The 14,497-nt window shown below is 50.7% G+C and overlaps 1 protein-coding gene across 2 annotated transcripts; it reads right to left on the bottom strand.

Moving 5' to 3' along the window:
• Positions 1–2,409: 2,409 nt before the first annotated feature.
• On the bottom strand, positions 2,410–12,517 carry Theg (theg spermatid protein). Of its 2 annotated transcripts, XM_008837222.1 has the most exons (8): positions 12,234–12,517; positions 11,409–11,528; positions 11,068–11,139; positions 10,597–10,658; positions 9,763–9,832; positions 7,840–7,957; positions 4,441–4,600; positions 2,410–2,681 (listed from the first exon to the last, which is right to left on the bottom strand). In XM_008837222.1, exons 1-8 carry the CDS (start codon positions 12,515–12,517, stop codon positions 2,443–2,445), a joined length of 1,125 nt encoding a protein of 374 aa, XP_008835444.1. In that variant the 3' UTR covers positions 2,410–2,442. The 2 variants fall into 2 exon arrangements, with proteins under 2 accessions (XP_008835444.1, XP_008835445.1); XM_008837223.1 differs by lacking the exon at positions 11,068–11,139.
• Positions 12,518–14,497: the final 1,980 nt, after the last annotated feature.

The raw sequence follows: 14,497 nt of genomic DNA, 5'->3' as shown, positions 1-14,497 counted from the left end.
TGAGCCTTTTGTCTTCTGTGGCTATGAGGGACGAATGCAGTGACTGCCCCCTCCCCACATCACTGCCAGTTCCAGCCAGTACCAGCTAGTTCCAGGCAGTTCCATCGTTGAAGGGTCCCTTACTGCAAGTTCCTCACTCAGCCTCACACACCTTTTTTCCCCAGGTTTCAGGCCAAGCTGCAGCCTCCTGCCTCTAGCCTGCACACCTGTGCCTGGTGCTCTGAGAAAGAACGACACCCCACCCCAGCCCCAGGATGTGAATATACCTTCACAAACTGTCCTGTCACCTTTGGGACCCGAGCACACACACCTTCCTCAGCATCTCTCACATAAAGCCATCTGCCATCTCTTGTTCAGTCTTCAGCCTTCCTCGTCTGTTTCTAGACAAGGTCTCACTATGTAGCCATAGCTAGCTTGCAACTCACTATGTAGACCAGACTAGCCAGAGATTGGCTGTTTACCCCTGCATCCCCAGTCCTGGAATTAAAAGCAAGTGTTTGTTTTTCAGACAGTCTCACTGTGTAGTCCAAGCCTACAGTCTCCCTGTAGTCAGCAGTCTCCCTGCCTCAATCTCCCAAGTGCTTAGATGACAGGTGTTCATACCCTGTCCCCTCCCTCTGTGTTCCATCCCTTCCCACCCACCATGAGGAGATAATCTAGTAATTTTGACTTCAAAGCTTGTCCAGAGCCCACTGGATCTGGCCATCCACAGCCACCCACCCACTCAGTTCCTATAGCATCTCTGGGCCAATGCTGGCCCCTCCCACTTCCTCCTAACTTCCTGTCATCCATCAATCCATCAGATAACTAGAGCAATTCTGTTTCTTTTTCTTTCTTTCCACAGGGTCTCACTGTGTAATCCTGGCTAGCCTGGAACTCACTGTGTAGCCAGGCTGGCTTTGATTTCACAGATCTCACCTGCCTCCCAAGTGCTGGGATTAATGGTGTGTGATGCCGTGCCTGGCTTTCTTGATTTCTTTTGGATCATGAGCTCCACTGTGGCTGTCATTCTGAACTGTCAGTGCTGTCTACCTCGTCTTCACGATTTTAGTGACAGCTGTGTTTCCTCACAGTGTGTACAATAGTTTTCTGGGACAAACACTTAAGAGGGTGAGGGATGAATTGTTAGACTGTAAATAATATGCCTTTTCAACTTTAAAACATTAAATGGGGGCTGGAGAGACAACTCGGGGGTTAAGAGCATTGGCTCTTGCAGAGGACGCAGCTTCAGGTCCCAGCACCCACACAGGGCTACACAGTGAGACCCAGTCTCAAAAAAAAGTTTTTAATTGAAAAACAAAAATTAGAAGCAAAAAGGAATGTGTGAAAGAGGGAGAGTAAATAACAAGAAGTAAAAGAATCTGATGGAGCTGGGTATGGCGGCACACGCCTTTAATCCTAGCAGGGAGACCCTGCCTCAAAAAGACCAAAAAAAGATTTAAAAAAAGAACAGCCAGTGCTCCTCGACACTGAGCAGTCTCTCCCAACACATCTTACTTTCTCTAAGCCAAGTGAAAGACCCTGAACTGGAACCATCCTGGCCTGGATTATCCGTGGCCAGGAGTCACCTCAGGGTTCTCCTCACAGAGACTGGAAAATGCTGAGCTGCTGTCTCCAAGGAGGGAGGATGGGGCCTGGTGGGGATCTGGGATGGTGGGACACGGTGCTCCCAGGATCTGCCCCACCTGATTGACTCAGAGATCCCTGTCAGCTGCTCACCACAAACCAAGATGACAGAATCTGTTGCTCATTTGCTAGGAACATAGCACCTGCTCAGTTTGTTTGTGCTGGGTAACAAGCTGCCCCTGTCCCAGGGACTGATAGATAATGGGGTGACAGGCTGCCCAAATCCCAGGGCCTGGTGGACAGAAGTCTTTCTCACAGCTCTGGAACCATGTGGTCAGGTCCTGACAAAGTCCTCCTTCCAGCCCTATGCTGTGTCCTGACGTGACAGAAGGGGGCTGGGATCTCTTTCATTATCTTCATGACCTCACTGCCTCCCAAACCTCCCTTCTGACATTGTAACCTTGGAGTGACAATTCCAACCATGAAGTTGAAGACCATGGCAGGAACCCCTCAGGGGAGCATCCTCCCTCTGACAGTCACTGCAGGGACCAGTAAGCCTAAGGGCATGGCTGGTGGGCTTACTGCGGATGCTGTCCTGAGCTTGCTGACCTGGGAGGTGGCCAGCTGATAGTCTGGGTTTCAGAGACTTGGAATGAGAAGGGCCTGAGGCCTCAGCCTCACTGAACAGGGAAGGGGGGACTTGGGAAATAAAAGGGCCGCACAAATCACAGATAGGATGGGAAAATAACATTATTATTGTTCTGGACTTTAGCGACTCTGCCCCCCCCCCCAACTGAGCCACAGAGCAAATTAGGCACACAGGCAAGGATGTACTTGGGTGTTTACTGGGGGCAGGCTGGAGGTCAGGCCCAGCTGTCACACTTTCTTGACGATGTATTTGGGGGTGGCAAGTTCATAGAGGCGTGGGGTCGCCTGAGCCACCAAGGAGGCTGGGGAGATGTAGTATGGATCGTAACCCTCATTGAAGTCTTTGCGTATTTTGGGCTGAGCCAGGGAGATGATCCGAGAAGTGGCCACCGCTTTCTTAGTAACATCCAGTACCTCCCATTGAGGACTGCGGTCCAGAACACACTTTTCTGACACGGCCTTCGGCACTAGAGGACAGAAGAGACAGACAGTGTCCCGTTCACACTTCTCAAGCAAAGCACCAAACCTGGGTCTGTCCATCAACAGAGGGATGACAGAAATTGTGTGGTGCATGTACATGACATCCTTGTGTGCATTCACATAGGAGTATCACACAGCCATGAACAAGAGCAAGGATCCAACATATGCCACAGTGTGGAGGGACCCTAGGACATTGTATTCAGTAAGAGACCCAGACACAAAAGACCACACAGTGTGGGATTCCATGACAGGAAATTTCCAGAGCAGGAGAATTCAGAAACAGGAAGTAGAGTCATGGGTGCCAGGAACTGGAGAGAGGACCAAGTAACTGCTCATGAGGACATGGCTTCCTTTTGTGGTGATGGGATGTTCTGGAACTGGTTAGGGGTAATAACTGGACATCTTTGTGAAGATATTGAAAACCACCCTTTAAGAGGGTGAATTGTGGGGCAAGAGAGCTGGCTCAGCAGGTAAGAGTGGTGGCTGCTCTTTTAGAGGACCGGGGTTCAGTTCCCAGCACTCACATGGTGGCTAACAACCACTTGTAACTCTAGTTTCAGGGGCTCCAATGCCCTCTTCTGACCTCTGTGGGCACTGTATGCATGTGGTGCACATACATACATGCAGACACACATACACATAAATAAACCCTTCTAAAAAAATAAAAAGCAAGGCACAGACTGGAAGAAGTCAGTGAGCGTGACAAAGGATTAGTAACCAACTTACATAAAGAGCAGCTCCGAATATAAACTAAAACTCAGGAAGGAGACAGCGGGGAAAGGAACAGAGAACACTAAACCCAAATTGTCAGCCAACTGCTCTGGCAGCCACAGTGACTCTGTAAGCTTGATGGCCTCTCAGGTTCAGCACACAGTGGACAACATGCAACAAAGAAACAGGGGGACAGAGAGCCAGCTGAGCAGTTAAGAGCTCTGGCTGCCGTTGCAGAGGACCAAGGTTAGATTCCCAGCACCCACATGGTGGCTAACAGCCATCTGTAACTCCAATTCCAGAGGCTCCAACACCCTCTTCAGGCCTCTGTAGATAGTGCACTTACATACTTGTACACATAAAATAAAACCTTTAAAAAGATACACACCAGCATCAGACACACTTCACTCACAGGACATGGTGCCATGCACAAACAATGTGTGGACTACTCCACCTGAGGTGGACAGGGCACTGGAAGGACACAGGAAGGAGAGCTCTGGGGCTGAGAAGACGGATGACACCCGATCAAGGTCACAGAGATCCGCCGGTGGCTGTGTGCAAGAGGAGGGGGTCATGGAGGGTCCAGTGTGCTAAAGGCAGAGCCCACTGGGTTCTGGCCTGGTCAACGTGGGGTGAGAGTAGAAAGGAACTTGTAACTCTTGGTGAAGAGCCTGGAAGAGACATGTAAACCTGCTCTCATGGGCTTCACCATGCACGCTTGCCTAACCACTATGTGTGTGGCATGTGGCTTTTGGCTCATCTGTCTTTTCCATTTAAGCACAGAGAGGGACAGAGCAAACAATTGTTCAAAAACCACCCTCACAACTCAGCCTAATTTGCCTGGTGCCTGCCCTCAGCATCATCTCCTGTGCCTACGTTCCCCACCAGTGCCCTCCGTTATCTCCTCCAAGACAGCCCAAGATTCAGACAGCTGGCCTACAGCTGAGGGAGATGAAGGAAGGGAACACACACCTAGCAGGAAGAGGTCTCAAACCCATCTCACTCATCCCCACATCCATAAGGGTATCCACTCACTTGCCAGCTGAAGGAGGCGTTTGTAGTCTGACACTACAGGCTTGGGTTTTGGCATGGGATCCCACTCTTCCAACAGAGTGGCTGGGGGTCTGGGTTTGGCCAGCTGGAGGATCCTTGGGGTGGCAACTGCCATCTGGGCTGCTCTGGACACCCGAGACACCTGGAAACAGGAATGGAGGGGAAAGAGTGAGTAGTCCACGGTTGCTCACAGGCCTTGGAGCAGGAAGACCCTGACTGACTCAGAGAAGTCAGTTTGCAATGTGTTCAGCAAAGATTAGTAGCTATTGAATATAAAGAAATCCAGGCGATGGGGTTGGAGAGATGGCTCAGCAGTTAAGAGCACTGGTTGCTCTTGCAGAGAACCTAGGTTTGATTCTCAGCACCCACATGGTGGCTCACAAGTGTCTATAACCTCAGTTCCAGGGGATCCAACACCTCCTTCTGGCCTCCTTGGGCATTGCATACACATGGTGTACATACATACATGTGGGCACACATTTATACACATAAAATAAAAATAAATAAAATATAACAACAGAAAGACTTCCAGGAGACCACTACTTGGCAATTCTTTCAGCTGACTAGAGAAATGTAAATTTAAAAACAAAGTATCAGACTGGAGAGAAAGCTCAGTGGTTAAGAGCACTGGCTACTCTTGCAGAGAATTGGAGTTTGAATACCATTACCCACATGGCAGCTAACAATCATCTGTAACTCTAGTTCCAGGGGCTCCTGTGCCCTCTTCTGACCTCCTCAGGCACTGTATGACACATACTTACATACATGCAGGCAATACATTTGTACACATAAATGAAAATAAAATATTGAAAATGAATATCAAAGACAATAATAGGTGTGGTGGTACACACTTTTAATCCCAGCACTCAGGAGGCAGAGACAGATGGATTTCTGTGAGTCTGAAGCCAGCCTGGGCTATATAGCAAGTTACAGACCAGCCAGTGCTACATAATGAGACCCTATCTCAAAAAAAAACAAAAGAAAGGCGAGGTATGGTGGTGCACACCTTTAATCCCAGCACTCACTCGGGAGGCAGAGGCAGGCGGATCTTTGTGAATTCGAGGCCAGCCTGTTCTACATAGTGAGTTCCAGGACAGCTAGGGCTACAAGGAATCCCTGTCTCAAAAAAGATAAAAAACATAAATAAAAGAAAGATAAATCAAAATATCATTCATTTCATCCCCACAAACTTAGGAAAATGGAAAGAGTCCTGGCAAAGACATGGGAGCAGAGACCCCTGTATACGGACCCCATATACTCCCCCATATACAGAGTAATAGTGCACTGCTTTGAGGGCAATGTGTGCGGTGGGAACTAAGCTCACAGCTCTGGGATTGTTGACCACAGCACACAGGTGAATCCAGCATGTGAACCATACCAAATTCATTTGATTAATGTGGTGTAGCAACTACAATCTTTCTAAATGAACTCATGGGTTGCTCTGTGAATAAATACCAGAGGAGAGGTAGGAAGACTGGATGTCATTTACCAATATTGAAACAAAACTGATGGATAAATATGAAGATGGGGACAGAGTGAGCTGTCTATGGTGGAAAGGATAGGGGAAAATGAGGGGCTGCTGCAGTGAGAACATCGAAAAGCCATGAGGGCCCAGTTGAGGTAGGAAAATGGAGGGGAACCATGAAGGGGATGCTGAAGTAGAAGATGGAGGGAAATCATGGAGGGGATGCCGAGGAGAAGATGAAGGGGGCACTGGGGCTGGAGGAAGAGGGAGGCTGGTGTGCTGACAAGCCATTCATACAGCAAGCTGCATGATGGGTAGGAAATGACAGGAGTATAGGCAGAGATTTGGCCTGTACTGGTGGGTCTGGCATGTTCAGGTCTGTGTGGATGGGAAGATGTTCTCAAAGGCCTCAGGCAGGAAGTGGGGTGGGTGCAGCTCTGTGTGTACCTATGGGGCAGGCAGATTGCAGTGGGTTGGAAAAACCATATTCTCATTTGAAGTCAAATTAAAAAACTCTCTCTGAGAAAAGGTGTGAATTCAGTATGGGCAAAGGGTTTGAATGCTAAGGAACTAAATTTTTTTTTGGCCTTTTTTGTTTGTTTTTTGAGACAGGGTCTCTCTATAGCCCCAGCTGTCCTGGAATTCACTATGTAGACCAGGCTGGCCTTGAACTCATAGAGATCTGCCTGCCTCTGCCTACCGAGTGCTGGGATTAAAGGCGTGTGCCACCATGCCTGGCAGAATTAATTTTTTAGTGTGGTGTTTGTTCTGTTTTAAATTTTGCTTGGTCTATTAAAAGTACATGTTGAGGGGCTGGAGAGATGGCTCAGCGGTTAAGAACACAGGTTGTTCTTGCAGAAGACCTGGGTTCGAATCCCAGCACCCACATGGCAGCTGACAACTGTCCGTAACTCCAGTCCCAGGGGATCTGACAGCCTCTTCTGACCTCCGCGGGCATGCATGACACAGGTGCACTTACCTGTATGCAGCAATACACGCATACACATAAAATAAAAAAATAAAATTAAAAAAAATACATGTTGAAGTGTTATGAGAGAGATGGTATGCTGTTTGGAGTTTATTTAATGTTTTTGAGACAGGGTCTCATATAGGCCAGATTGGTTTTGCATTTGCTAGGTAACTGAGGATGGCTTTAAACTCCTGATTCTTTTGTTTTTTTGGTTTCAACTTCTTATTTCACTCATTGTAGAATACTGAACACTGCCCAAACTGATTCTACCAAATGCTGGGATGATACGCAGGCACCTCAATACCTGACTTGCTTTAAATTAAAAAAAAAAGACAGGCATGATGGTGCATGCCTTTAATGCCAGCCCTCAGGAGGCAGAGGCAGGCACATCTCTCCAAATTCAAAGTCAGCCTGGTCTACATGGTTCTCGGCCAGCTGTGGCTACAGGAAGACTGTGTATCAAAAAACTCCCAAACTAGGCCAGGCATGGTAGTTTAATCCCAGCTCTTGGGAGGCAGGGGCTACATGGAGACCCTGTCTCAAAATAAATAAATAAATAAATAAATAAATAAATAAATAAATAATAAATGTTTTTTAAAAATTATAAAAAGCAGGGTCTGGGTGACCACACAGAGAGCTGGGTCATGTCCTCTTGGGTGGTGTCACTCCATCATGAAGCCACACCCCAGTCCAAGACTAGACCCTGATGTGAGGACGCTGTGATTCCTGGGTGTCAGCAGGAAACCATGGGATCCAAGGCGCATCACAGAGGGTAGGGAAGGCTGAACAGCTCAGGGGAGAGGGAAGCACTGTTTCCTAGACGAACCAGCGAACCAGCCTGCCGAAGAGGCTGCACCCTCCCCGCTCCTTCTTCCATGCCCAAAGGCTGCCTCATTGGCTATGCCCACAATCCCGCCCACTTGGGGGTGTGGCCAACTCTACCTACCTCAGACATGTCTATACTCCAAATACTATTGCGGACCTTCGGAGTAGCCAGTTGCTTCAGTCGGTTAGATGCTTGGTATTCCAAAGTGGACCGAGGGATGGGCCAGACGGGTGTGGTCCTAAGGGGAACCCAGAATTCAGTCACCAGCCCGCATCCTGAGGGGTGTGAGCGACTAACTGCATGTCTGCTGTTTTTTTCAGACTGTTTCTCAGATGACCGGGGCCTGAGGACCCGGGGCTAGGGAATTTCTTCAAGGTCAAAAAGATTCAATGAAGACCAAGACAGGTCTCCCCATCTCCAGACAGAGTCGGCCCCTCCTGGGTGTCCAGCCCAAATGCAGGGCCCTTGGGTGCCCTTCTCTAACTTTCTGTGTGGCAACAGATCTGTTCCCCACACCCCAAAAGAACCCTGATGAGGACCCAAGGTAAAGTGTCCTGTAGATGCCATAAAAAACTACCCTGAGCTTAGAAGGCCCCCAGCTCCAAAAACCAAGTCCCAGCTGTATCAGGTTAAGGAGCAAATGCAGCTTCCTGTTAAGAGTTGTTGGGGGACCCAAAGTGCTGTCAAGCACGGATGCCTGACCTTATTTGGAACATGACTTTTGGCATAGTTATCTGCAATAAAACTGCCCCCAGGTTTTTGCTATATGATAATTAGGCATTGCCCTGTAGCTGGATGATAGGATCCCCCTACCACATGTAAATAAAGCATACTATGAGCACCTATCAGCTGAGGCTTTGGCTACTGCCTCCACACTCTATTTTCCCTAAGCCCCACTGAATAAACGGAGCTGTATCACTGAATCTGCCTCACGGGAAGGGCTTTCTTTCGTTGTGTTCACTGGCCGTCCTGAACCCATTCCTCACTTCTGCTCCCTTTGCTTCTGTTCCCTTTGTCCTCGTGGACCAGTGGCCAACGACCCACGAGGGGAGGGAGAGACACCGAAAGAGTGTGTACTGCTCTTGCAGAGGACCCGAGTTTGGTTCCCAGCACCCACATGGTGGCTCACAACTGCCTGTAACTCCAGCTCCAGGGGATCCAATGCCCTCTTCCCACCTCCCCACTACTGTACTCACATGGTGCAAATACCCCCAGATAGATACGTACATATATGTACATATAATTAAAAAAAATAAAATCTAAAAAGAAAAGGCAAATTAAGCATTCTTTGATATAAATGGTTTGACGAGCATTTTGCTAGACATGATGGTGCACACCTTTAATCCCAACATTAGGGAGGCAGAGGCAGGTGGGTCTCTGTGAGATAAAGCCAGCCTGGTCTCCATAGTGAGTTTCAGGCCAATCAGGGCTACACAGTGAGACCCCATCCCAAAACAAAAACACAAAAGACAAAAACAAAAGAATTCCGTGGCAAGCCAGGATCAAAACATATTGCTCAAACCAACCCTCCCATTAGCCACCAGAGGCTGGAATGCAGTTCAGGTGTAATGTCCAAGGGCTGTCCACACCCTGCACACTTAAAGCAGCTGCTCATGCTGAAATCCACTCAAGTGCCACATATATCCTGCCTACAGGTGACAGTGATTTTAGCTTCCTTCTGCTCAGATTACGACACTGGTATAAACTGCCACAGCACAAACGCAGGTGCGAAGAACCTCCCATTCTACAGTGCTGCCTCTTGTTGAGGACCTGTCTTCCCTGGCATGCAAAGACATGATAAAACTGTGTGAGAGGCTCTGAGGACTGTGTACAGCAAGCATGAGTGTCCAGGTGACAGGAGAGATGTCAGGCACCTATGTGCCATCCCTCAACCCCCGTTTTATGGGTGGGGTTAGGGAGCTGAGGTCAAACACCCATGGGGCATTGGCTGGAGCTCAAGTGACTCAAGTCCCTAATCACATCCAGGGAAGGGACAGGATGAGGCTCTGTGCCATAGAGGGTCCACCTACCCTCCTCCCTCACCTGTTATTATTGTAATACTCCAAGTAGAACCTCTTGGGCCTTGACAACTCCTCCACTCGGCAGGACACCTCTGAATAGAACAAAAACAGCCCAGTTACCAGGGCAAAGTGCCCCAGGGTGTAAACCACCCTCTGCCCTGGGGGTTCAACATGCTGAGCTCTGGGGGAGGAGGGAGGGGGTAACAGGTTGAACTCAATCAGACACCTTGGCAAGAGGTGTCCTCAGTAACCCTGTTGTAGGGACAATGGGCTAGTACACCAGACAGCAGTGTGGCTCCTCCCACAACAGGCTGGAGAAACTGGGTTCTAGTCTGAAGTTGGTACTAGCCTAGGATTTCCAGTGCTCCAGTGGCAGGAAGGGCTGGGGGGCAGTTACTAGTGAGGCAGGAGCTCCAGGAAAGGCTCATAGATGTCACTTTTGGGAAGGAGTCAGGTGTCTTTATCAAACAAATACTAGCTGGGTGTGGTGACACTTGTCTTTAGTCCCAGCACTTGGGAGGCAGAGGCAGATGGATCTCAATAAGATCAAGGCCAGCCTGGGCTACATAGTGAGTTCCAGGCTAGCTGAGGCTACAAGAAGACCCTAACTCAAAAAGACCAAAACAAACAAAACAGAACACTAGCCTTCTGCAGACTTGCCCTGGGGAATCTTCCCTGTATCCCTCAGGGTTCTAGCCACTGGGGACTGGTAGAGGAGAAGAGGGAGGGCTGGGGTCCTGGTGGAAGTGAGGTTGGACTAGGGAAGTGACACCAGTGACCACACACTGAATGGAGCCACCAGTTCCCCAGGTCAGGCAGAGGACACCCAGGCTGCCCCAGAGAGATGGGCACCTACCAGGGACTGTGACGGTCAGGGTGGTATCCTCGAGAAATCGCTCGGTCCAGTACACAGAGGGCCTGGAATATAGCCGGGTAGTAAAGCGCTGGGTGCCCTGTGCCCTGTGCCCTGTGCCCTGCTGGGGAAGGGAAACCTGGAACCCAAGGAAGGGTGGCTTGAGGAAAATGGAATATAAGAGCGTAGAAGGTTGGGTTAGGAAGGACACAGAGCACAGGGTCAGTTGTGTAGAACAGGGCTGATATTCCAAGATGAGTGGCTTGAAGAGTTGGGCACAGATGCTGCTCAGCAGCCCGAGTCCATAGAGGGAGCGTGGAGGCAGGACAGCCCTGGGATGAGAGAACTCCCATCCAAGAAACTCCCCCCATCCCCCCAAGAACTTGGTCCCTGGAGAGGCAGAGAAGGCAGCCCTGGAGCGTGACCAGACCCTGACACAGACAGGAGACTCAGGGAGGGGACGTCCCAACTCACCAGTACAGGCAAAACTGTAAGTTGCTCTTTCGAGGGGTGATCCAGGCATAGCCCTTACAACAGCACCCTGTCCTGCGATGAGACAGGGTCCCAGGCCCTACCTTTGCCTCTGGGTCCCCTCTGGCCCCCACGTTCCTCACTCTCCTCTGAACATCACCCAAGGGCCATGGTGCCCCAGCGCTCCCACCTCTGGTGTGTCCTGCCTGTCGCCTCCCCAAAACCCCTTTCCTAGCTAGATGTCCGAGGTGACACTGGGGCAGGGGGTGATGGGTTGGTGACAGCAGGTCAGAAGAGCTTGGTAGGCCTGGGGCTCCCGCTGCCTTGCTGCCCCTGGATCTCACCTGTCCCTTAAGCATTTCCAGTTGGTTTTGGGCTTTGCCAGCTCCATCAGCCTCCGGCACTTCTTCCTTCTGCCTTTGGCAGTGGAGACACTGGGGGTCTTCTCAGTGATGGACAGTTGACTATGGGAGAACTTAGTGTCAGGGAACCCTCTAGTCCACCTTAATGTGCCTGGGGACCTAGAGAGCACTCCATCTCACTCAGGACTCTTTGGAGCTTCACTGTCCTAAGGAGGCCTTGGTGGGGGAGTTTGGTGCCACGCGGATTGGTACCAGCTGCACACCTTGAGCCCTGAACCCACAGAATGGGGTGAAGCTGACTCCCACACTCTGGGACTGGGTAATTAAATATGAGGTTCACTTATTTACTGAGTAACTGTTGTGCCAGGACCCAGAAGGGGACAGAGCAGCTCCTGTCTCTTGGGATGCTGGCAGACTTTCTTGATTTACTTATTTTTATTATTTTGTGGGTCTTGTATGAGTGTTTTGCCTGCATATATGTATGTGCATTATGAGTATGCAATCCCCCTGGAGACCAGAAAAGGGCATCGGATCCCCTGGAAATAGAGTTATAGATGGTTGTTAGCCAACATGTGGGTGATGGGAACCAAACCTGGGTCTTCTGAAAGATCAATACATGCCCTTAACTGCTTGCTGAGCGCACTCTAGTCCAGCAGGCCTTATTAAGGAAGACAAGGACTGAGGTGGCCAGGATGGGCCAGTACATCAGGGACTGCCTCCTCCCCACACAGGCAGCTCACACCTGCTCTGCCCTGGGTCCAGAGGGGCTGCCCTGCCCACCTGGCCCACCAGCCCCCCAGCACCCACCTCATTTCAACTTCCACCTCCAAGTCTTGATTCAGACTTGCTTCCACATTAGTGGCCTCTGGGAGCTCGGCCCTGGCCACCTCCTCAGGGGGAATCTCCTCCTCTGGGTCCCCTAAGCTTAGCCCCTCTGTGGCCTGAGAGCCCTGAAGCCAGTGGCTCTCAAACACTGTGCTCTGGATGCCCAAACTGCCATTGCCCGTTCCCTGCTCTGACCCACCCAAGGCCTTGTCCTCAGAGTTAAGGTTGTTGAGCAAACTGGGCCGATGTTCCCCAAGTTCCCCCATGTCCTTGGTCCCCTCCTAACCCTGCAGCCTCACTCCCTCAACACCCAAAGGGTTATGTGGTTACCGAGGCAACAGGCAAACATACCACCCAGGAGTTCCGAGATCCCCATTCTAACCCCAGTGTGAGAATGCAGCCCAGGGCTGGGCAGCAGAGGGCCTAATCCTACATTTCTTCTTTTAGAGTGGGGGAAGTGACATAGGGTCTCATTGTGTAGCCCAGGCTGGCCTCAATCCCAAGACCCTCCTGCCTCAGGCTTCTGAGTGCTGGAATGACTGGGGTACACCCACTAACGGGCCCATTTATGTTCAACTCCACAGTCTGTCCTGGACTCACGGCTCACCAGAGGTGCCTCACATCCCACAGATGGGTTTGTGGAATCCATGGGGGTTTCTGGACTTAGATGATGTGATGGTTAGTCTCGGTGCTCAGCTTGACACACCTGGGAAAAAAGGAACCTCAATTGAGAAAAGTTTCCTCCATCAGATTGGTCTGTGGGCATGTCTGTGTGGCTCACGAAAGCCTGCCCTCCTTCCCTCCTTCCCTTCCCTCCTTCTTTCCTTCCTTCCCTCCCTCCTTCCTTCCTTCCTTCCCTCCCTCCTTCCTTCCTTCCTTCCTTCCTGCCCTCCTTCCTTCCTTCCTCCCTTCCTTCCTTCCCTCCTTCCTTCCTTCCTTCTTTCCTTAGTTCCTTCCCTCCTTCCTTCCTTCCCTCCTTCCCTTCCCTCCTTCCCTCCCTCCTTCCTTCCCTCCCTCCTTCTTTCCTTCCCTTCCCTCCTTCCTTCCCTCCTTCCCTTCCCTTCTTCCCTTCCCTCCTTCCCTTCCCTCCTTCCTTCCTTCCCTCCCTCCTTCCCTCCCTCCTTCCCTCCCTCCTTCCTTCCTTCCTTCCCTCCTTCCCTCCTTCCTTCCCTCCTTCCCTCCCTCCTTCCTTCCTTCCCTTCCCTCCCTCCTTCCTTCCTTCCTTCCTTCCCTCCTCTTAAGCACTAGGATTAAAAGCACTTGACTTGGAACATTTTCTTGACTGATAATTGATGTAGGAAGGCTCAGCCCACTGTGGGCACTGCCTTCCCTAGGCAAATGGGCCTGTGTAGCAGGAGGCCTCCAAAGATGGCACAGACCCAGAGCCCTGGGATTCAGTGAGAATTCACTTCACTTCTTGGTCCGCAAATAGCCCACCAAAAGGAGCCCACACCTCCGTACCCTGCTCATGAGCCCAGTGACTGCTGACAGAATGCGTGGTGTGGACCAATCAGGAAACGATACACTGACTAAAGGGACTTGGGGGTGGAGAAAAGGGAGATATAAGGCCTGCCCCCTCCTGCATTAAACGAGCCTGCAGCACCACTCCTAGTGCTTGCTTCTACCCAACTCCCAGGGTCTGTGTGTTGACTCCGCACCTCTTAACCCCCCTAATCGGCAGGGGACCCGGTCCAGGTTAGGGTCTTCACAGCTGGCCTGAGGAGAACCCGCAACACCTGGTGCCCAAACATGGATTCCTGCCCATGGTGTTGGTGACACCCAGAACCTCAGTTCGTTCAGTAAGTAGGCTCCTGGATTTGTCTGTTTCTTCGGCTGCTCGAGGGTAAGCAAGTAGCCTCCTCCTCTGTCCCCTCCACACTGTCTGTTGTCTTTATTGTTGGACTAGTTTGTTAGATCAGGGAGGCACACTCCGCCACATGGTCCCGAAGCCCACGTCGGCACCTCCCCCCCCTCGGCTCATCCCAGTGAGTTCACATAAGGGCTGATCCACCCCGAACTGCGAGCCCAGGCTTTGGGTCACCCTGTTGCCTGTCCTGGAGACACCGTGTGAGCATATGGCTGAGGGTGTCACGGCCTCCAGAAGTCTCTCACTGAGCACAAGATATTTGGATCCGATACACCTTTCCATGTCGGGGTGGTTTACATCCGAGTGGCTCACAGTGCTTCTTTGCTTCCTTTGTGCCCTCTTGGTAGTCACGCTCATCTTCTACTTTTGTGGCAAATTC

This window comes from Nannospalax galili, unplaced genomic scaffold, assembly GCF_000622305.1.
Source record: "Nannospalax galili isolate Female #2095 unplaced genomic scaffold, S.galili_v1.0 scaffold77, whole genome shotgun sequence".
NCBI lineage: Eukaryota > Metazoa > Chordata > Mammalia > Rodentia > Spalacidae > Nannospalax > Nannospalax galili.
Note: the sequence above shows the minus strand (reverse complement) of the source record. Positions and strands in the feature narration are given on the sequence as shown.